Source organism: Pezoporus flaviventris, unplaced genomic scaffold, assembly GCF_033815535.1.
Source record: "Pezoporus flaviventris isolate CSIRO_AGI_PZ_B2104156 unplaced genomic scaffold, CSIRO_AGI_Pfla_v1 ptg000007l, whole genome shotgun sequence".
Classification (NCBI taxonomy): Eukaryota; Metazoa; Chordata; class Aves; order Psittaciformes; family Psittacidae; genus Pezoporus; species Pezoporus flaviventris.
In genome coordinates, this window is record NW_026892555.1 from 9,601,197 (window position 1) to 9,608,518 (window position 7,322).

A 7,322-nucleotide genomic window follows, 5' to 3' on the forward strand; every position below is an offset into this window, starting at 1 on the left:
GTGGAAGCCACTTTCCCCTTTATTGTAGCAGCAGTTTAATGACTGGGAAAGGTTTCTTACCCCTGCACCCACAGGCACTTGTTTTTTACTACATTATTTAGGTACTTTGCAATCCTTCAACAAAGTAAGAAATATCATAAATATGAAGCATCATCCCATAAAATCATACTCCTTTAGATGGCAATTTGGGATCACATTCATGACCTGGTGTGTTCTTCCAGTAGGAAAGTGGCAAGCAGAACTGGTGCTCAATTAGAAGATGAAAGAAATTAAATAACTGCAAGTTTCCTGTTCAACAAAAGACTGGGGACCTGCTACAGATTGAAGGAAAAAGCAAAACTATTCTGCAAATGATTTAAGAAGCTGACAAATACGGAGAGATTTATTAATCATTGTGGTCTAACCTCATGCAATGGTAAGAAGTGAGGGGGGTTTGCAAACACTGGGACCTAAAGGCGACAGACATTCTTCATAGTTTGCGGATGGATCTGCACCTCTTGGTTTGTTTCGGAGGATGGGAACGCAGTTAGGAGTTCTCAATCAACAGCTTCTGTTCCAAAGCATTATCTGGAATTGGGTGCATGCCAACAGGCAAGTGAAATTCATGTTCTTTTGAAGTAAGTTATCCTGTCTAATATAAAGTAGAACTTTTCTGTTATTCATAGCTGGAAGATGGCCTGATCTATAGTTCAGATACAATTAACGGTTTAATTTCACATCATTCTTTTTCCTCGTAAGTGAATATGTGAATCACATGCTGAAGAAAGCAACTGTAGACCACTTCTATAAGAAAGCTTTGCTTTCTCCTGTTCTTCTAACAATGATTTTTTGTTTTTCCCCCAAGAAATCTTCAGCCTAGTGCCTAAAACACTTCATCAATGGGATTTAGACACCTTCTTTTGGAAACAACATGTGCAGAATTGTTGGGATGGTTACCCTAAGCTCTGCAGGAGAGAGACCTTTGGCATCTACCCTGCCTATAAAATACTACCTCCACCCATCCCATATGCACCCACACTTGACTCTTCTTCCTGCTCCATCCTCAAAAGCAATAGAAAACCTGAACACTCAGCCTTAGTTTGGTTGCTGGTACTGGTGTTATCTGGCAGCACTGCTCCATGAATGGCTCAGAGCCAAGTACGTAATTAATGGGAATTATGAAAACTGAAAAGTACAAGGTTTAACTTTCTGAAAAGCACCTTCTGCCCTCACATCAAAGGGCTCATTGATTTCTTGCTGAAGTTCTGACCGAAGTGGAGCTAAGTGGGTGAAAGGAGGGGAGAAAAAGATCAAATCTAATCTTAGGAACTGTGTCAAGCAAGTACTTCATGGCCCATCTGAAGCTGATCATGAGACAACTCCTGATTTAGTATGTCCAGCAAATGTTAGGATTCTGCCTGAGTATATTCTCCAAGCAAGAAACAGCTCTTCTTTCTCTTTGCTCCCTTTTGTGTGTCCTTGAACTCTGTTCTTAGAAATCCCAAGAAACTATTCATGTTAATAAAGTGTTAAGATGTTTGACCAGGAAGATTAGCTCTGCTGATTTCAGCACTTCAAAAGGGAAAGCGCTCTGTTGTTTTAATCATTTCAACACTCATCCTCAGAGTTTATTTTCTTATCCCATTTAGCTTCTGTTCAAAATCAAACAGGAAGCAATTAAGGTGAGCCTACTACAAAGCAGCCCTCAAAATACATACCCAGGTCCCTAGTGCAAAATGAAGGTCACGTCCTGAAAATGTAATTATATACGTTTGGAAAGAATGCAGAGCACATAGGCTGGGGTGGCTGGTGTAAAAATACACTACCTTGACTCCACTTTAGGCAGGCAGATGACCATGTCCAAGACAAGACATTGCTACCATCACCTCCATGGAGGCACTGGTGGCAATACTGGTTGAACTGATAAACTACATTACACCAACAATTTTATCTACCTGAATTAACAAGAGGGGGTAAGAAACTCAACTCCCTACTAAGCTACAATGCAATAATCACTTCTTCTCTCCTAACTCCCCTTTGACTTCTGTCAGGTCACTGCCACAATAACACAGGGATGTTATGGAAATAAGCATCTAAAGGCAGCAGTGGGAGACAAAGCAAAGTCTTTACACAGGATTTAGCTAATTATATTTTGGGCAAATATTTATTTATCTAAAAACAAAATAAAAATCATTTTTAAAAGAAAAATGTATTTAAATAAAAAAACAAAACTGTGAAATGTTATGGCACAGAAGTTCAAGACAAGTATAAATCCAGTTGCCACAACTGTTGCGCATTAATGTTGCACATTTTTCTATAAAGGCTTTATTAAAGGTATTTACATGGCAATAAGATGTGTAAATATATACAGCAATCTAGGGACAACTCTTTTTTGGGATTCTCATATGAAAAAAATGCCTTAAATACAAAATTTTAAAAGAAAAAAAGTTGAAGAGTTCATCTCCAAGCATGAAGAATGTCCCATCATCCCTTATGCCCAAAGTGTCAATTATGAGGCAGTTTTGAGGTTCTGGCCAAACCTTTGGGAGATTCAGCCAAGGTTGTGTAGTCTCAAGTTAAATCGCACAGCATGCAGTTGCAATAGTTCCATACTTGATGGACTGGTGTAGTTCATGAGTGATATTGGAAACAGTAATATCTTATCATAGTTTCAGTCTGGTTTGGGATATTCTAAGCGATGCCAAGAGCTCCTATGCACAAGAGTTCCTTAGCTGCTCGAGTTTGTGTTTCAACTGTTCTCTCCTCCGCCTCAACTGCTCTTTCTCTGCGATCAGTCTGTGCTCATCTGACTGGATGGAAAGAACGTACTCCGTTGCTTTTTTCAGGATGACAACCTTGGGTGCCTTTTCATTGTTGGCCACCTCAGGTATCTGGTCACGCAAGGCAAAGAAACTCAGCTTCAGCTCATTTCTCCTCTGGCGCTCCAAGACATTGTGTGTTCGCCTCTTGTCGTTCTCTTCTGAATCTGATGTGCGGGGACTTGAGCATTTTCGGTTGTTGCTGATCTGTTTGAGAACTCTGCCACTGTCCAACTTTAGCCTTTTTGCAGCTGGGTAGTCAACCTTGGTGGAGGGAGGAGCGGCATAATTGTGCTGATGGATGTTGACATGACACCGTTTGAGAACCAGCGGGCTGTGGTGGGGCTTACTGTGCTCTTCTGATGTCTCTGTGCTGGACTCTGTGCTGGATTCGGATTCATTCGCTTCAGCTAATGTGACAACATCAATTTCCTCATCTTCCTCTTGTTCTTCTTCTGCAAAGGCAGGAAAAAGATTCATAAGCTGATCTGTGCAAATACACTGAAGACCACTATTTATGTGAGCTGCACAAAGAGGAACCCATTGACAAACCCTTCTTAAACCCAACTGATGTTGCTGGACTTCACCTTTCCATTAAGGAAACAAGTCTTCAAGTGCAATAGGACACACCGACCAACAGCACCCCAAACCCCAGTTCCCTGATTTTAAAAGTTGCAACGATCTTCTGCAATTCTGAGGAGCACATGACAGATAGCAGGAAAGTTTAACCTCGGTTGTCAGCAGTACAGCGCAATAAAGCTCCCAGACTCAAGCTGCCCTTAATTAAGGATTTAGAAGGCTTTGGCCACGCCTCAAAAGAGAGCTTACTTAACACACATGTGTATTCAGAGGCATTTTCTGAATCTCTCTTGATCTGCTAATTTGTGGAAAACCAAAGGGAGGGGAAAAGAAAAAGGGGGGGAGGAAAAGCTGGTACGCTTTGAGTAGAAACTCACTCTCAACCCAAATTTATGAGGGAGCGGAACACGCTGTCAAATACCTAAGGAAGCATTTCTAAAACTTTCCCAGCCCCATTCACTCCTCGGCAGCCACTTTCACTAGCACCTCCCCGACTGCACATTCCCCCCGCGGCTCTCGGGCAGGAGTTAACTCCTTCCCGGCCCACAAGGGGCACCGGGCGCCAGCTCCACCGGGACCCCGATAGGAAAGTTTCTCCTTTCTCCCCCCTTATTTTTTCTTATCCCCCCCCCCCCCCCCCCCTCCGCTCCTGGATGGAAAACTGGGCTGTTTTTCCAGGAAATAAACTTATCGGAAGCCTCGCTAACGTGGCATTTGAAAGAGCCCATGCCGGAGGGAGGAGAATCGGGAGGCAGGCGGGGGGCTGCAGCCCCGCTACCCCCGCGGGTGTCCCCCATGTCCCCACTCACCCGAGTCGCTGCTGGTGGTCGGCGGCGTGTCGTCGCCCAGCAGACACGCGGGGCTGGAGCCGGGGGGGCCGGTCCGTGGGGCGCGCTCGCTGAGCGGGTATGGGAAGACCACCGAGGGGTCGATGCAGTCGGCGGCGGCAGCGCCCAGGTCATGCAGGTAGAGGCCGGCCGAAGCGGCGGGGGACGCGGCGAGGCCGGGCGGCGGTGACCCCGAGGGCGTTGGGCCGGGGCGGGCGTTGGGGCCCCCTTCCCGGAGGGCCGCCTGGTAGGAAGCCAGCTTCTTGGAGACCACCTGCTCCAGCTTGGCGGGGGCGGAGAAGCTGCTCCACATGCAGTCCTGGATGATGATGGACTTGACGAAGGACTCGTCGTCCGGATCGCAGATGAAGCTTTGGTTGACCATATCTCCCCCGAGGAGCTCGGTCACCATCTCCAGCTGGTCGGCGGTGGAAGGGAAGCAGGAGGCAGCGGCAAGGCTGGAGCGGCGGCTTGGGGAGAGGGGCGGCGTGGGCAGCAATTCAAACTTCTTCCAGATGTCCTCGGACGGGGCGGGGGGCTGTAGCTCGCTGCCCCGCTGCTGCGCCGCCAGGTAGAAGTTCTCCTCCTCCTCGAAGTAGAAGTAGGGCTGCACCGAGTCGTAGTCGTAATCGTAGTTCTTGCTGGGGAAGCCGGCGCTGAGCGGCATCGCGGCGGCTGGTGCCTGCAGGCAGGGGGGAGAGGGCGGGGGAGAGGGGTTCCTGGGTGAGCCGCGTTCCGCAGCGGGGACCAGCTCCCTCCGGCCTCGGCGGGACCACCGGACCCCGCGGCGCGCAGCGCTCCCTCCCGCTCCCCGTGCGGAGAAACGCGCAGACTCGTTTGGTAATTAAAAATATTATATAATACAAAAATAAAGGCACGGCCTCCCTTCACCCCCTCCCAACAACGGGACAACCGGGCGGCGCGACCTGATCTACGCGGGGTCGGCTGCCGGCTCCCGGACCGCTCTCCCCGCTGCTGGGGGCTCCCGCAGCTCGGCCGCCCCGGCTCGGCTAAGGTCCGCGCCCGCTGCCGCGCTCACCCGGAGCAGCGCTTCGGCGGCTCCGGCACGCCCACCCTTTCCTCCCTCCCGGGGCCGCAGCACCATCCCCATCCCGCCTCCTGCGTCCCGGGAGCCGGGCGGGAAGGGACGGCGAGCGGCCGGGCAGCTTCCAGAGGGGAACCGGGCTGCTCCCCAGCCACCCACCTGGGCGTGCGGGCAACGCACGGGGACAGGCAGAAGCCTGCGCAAACTTTGCAAAAATGGTGGTATATATACATACATATACGCATATATATATGTATATAAGCAATATGTGCAATAACCATAACCTGCCCGCGCGTAAGCGGGAGAAGCAAATGCTCCTCCAGAAAAAAAAAAAAAAACAAAACACAAAAAGCAAAAAAGCACCAAAAAAAAAAAAACACCCCAAAATTAAATAAAATCCGAGCGCAAGAAAAAAGATGGGGAGCGGCGGTGCCCCAGCAGCGGAGGGACCGTCGGTATCCACGTCCGCGGCAGCCCGGGTGTCACCGGCCCGTGTCAGTCCAAACGCCACAACCGCGGGGATCGAGTGATGGGAAGAGCAGAGCCCCGCAACTCACCGGCTTCTCCAACGCGCCAGCTGCGAGACGTAACGAAGCGATTATTGCAGGCTGTGCGGAGAGCAACAAAACAAGGGGGAAAAATATATATATAATAATAAAAAAAAAAAAAAAGCACCGCCGGAAAGGACGGAAAGGGCGAAAAGAGAAATAGCAGCGAGAACGTAGATCTCTTCGTCCACCACGGTTTGAAAAACCCACTCGGCGCAGCGGAGAGAAGCCGCCTATCCCGGGGTGCGCAGGCTGTACGTCCAAGGCGGGCGGCACGCTCTGTCCGGTACAATAGAACTTTAGTAGCTTTAAAGCGCAGGCGAGCGGCGGGAGGGAGGTACCGCGGGGGGCGGGGGCAGCACCGCGGGCGCCCCTTGCGCGCTCTCGCCTTGCGCGCCGCCGCTCCCATCCTTGCCGCCGCGCAGGCTCCGCGCTCCCGCCGTGGGGAGGGCGCGCCGCGAGGGGGCGGCCGCGGTGCTCCGCGATACCCCCACCTCCCCCCCAACCCCGCCGTTTCTTTCCCACCACCCTGAGCCGCGCTTGGCTGCGGATTGATCCGCGGGCGCGCTTGGCTGCTTCTGCCTCGGGCAGGAGGCGCCGGGGGGGAGGCGATGCAGAGCTCCGCGGCCCTTTCTATTTATTTTACTATTTTTTTTTCCTTTTTACTACGAGCCGGGCAAGGAGAGAGAGGTCGGAAGTAAACATAGTAAAAAAAAATACTAGTAGGGATTAAAAGGCAGCTCCTCGCCGTTCCCCTCCTCCCGCCCGCTTCCCGGCAGGGACACAGCGCGATGCCACCCGATGGCGGCTGCAGGGGAAGGGGCTTCCTCCTCTCCCTTCCCCGCCTCGCCCCGGGCTCGGAGGGCGAGCTGGCCCCCGGGGGGCAGGGTCGGCGGGGGAGGCGCTGGCTCCCGGCACAAAGGAGCGTGTGTGGCTCGGGCACCCCCCGCCCCGGTCGCCGCTTGATTATCCCGCCTCTGCCGGCGTCTGCAGGGGATTAAACCGGGAGGAGGCTGCGGGGGGGCAGAGCCCCATGGGGGTCACCTTGCAACCGCTTTCCCTTTGACAGCCCCCGGGGGTGCCCCCACCCCATTCTGACCCCACCGGCGGCCCCCTTCCTCCCGCCCCTCTGTGAACCTCCCCCCTCCCAATTTTTGTCACCCCCGATGGGGCGAGGAACCGCGGCGGCTGCCGAGCCCCGACGGGGCTCCCCCACCCTGTTTATGGCAGGTCACACCGGTACCCCGGCCCCGCACACCGTTAGCTGCCGCGACCCGCACGGGCACCGCCGCCCCCTCCCACCGCACTGGCAGGCACCGCTCCCGCACCTGCGGGTTCCCCACCGAGCCCCGAGGGTCCTGCCGCCCCCCTCCCGCGCCGTCCACCGCACCCGCAGGAGATGGGGGGATACCCCGGTATGATGTAACCCCCCCGGCCCGCTCCCAAGCTCCTGTCCCATCCGGGGTTTCTGTTCCTATCGGTACATGTATTTCTCCCCCCCGACAGCTTTTCCCTGAGCCGAAGG

General features: G+C 52.8%; 1 protein-coding gene across 1 annotated transcript; it reads right to left on the bottom strand.

The window, feature by feature from the left end:
• Positions 1-2,115: 2,115 nt before the first annotated feature.
• MYC (MYC proto-oncogene, bHLH transcription factor) lies at positions 2,116-6,093 on the bottom strand. Its single transcript, XM_061447723.1, has 3 exons — positions 5,807-6,093; positions 4,187-4,886; positions 2,116-3,253 (listed from the first exon to the last, which is right to left on the bottom strand). Exons 2-3 carry the CDS (start codon positions 4,869-4,871, stop codon positions 2,691-2,693), a joined length of 1,248 nt encoding a protein of 415 aa, XP_061303707.1. The 5' UTR covers positions 4,872-4,886; positions 5,807-6,093; the 3' UTR covers positions 2,116-2,690.
• Between the last annotated feature and the right edge of the window lie 1,229 nt (positions 6,094-7,322).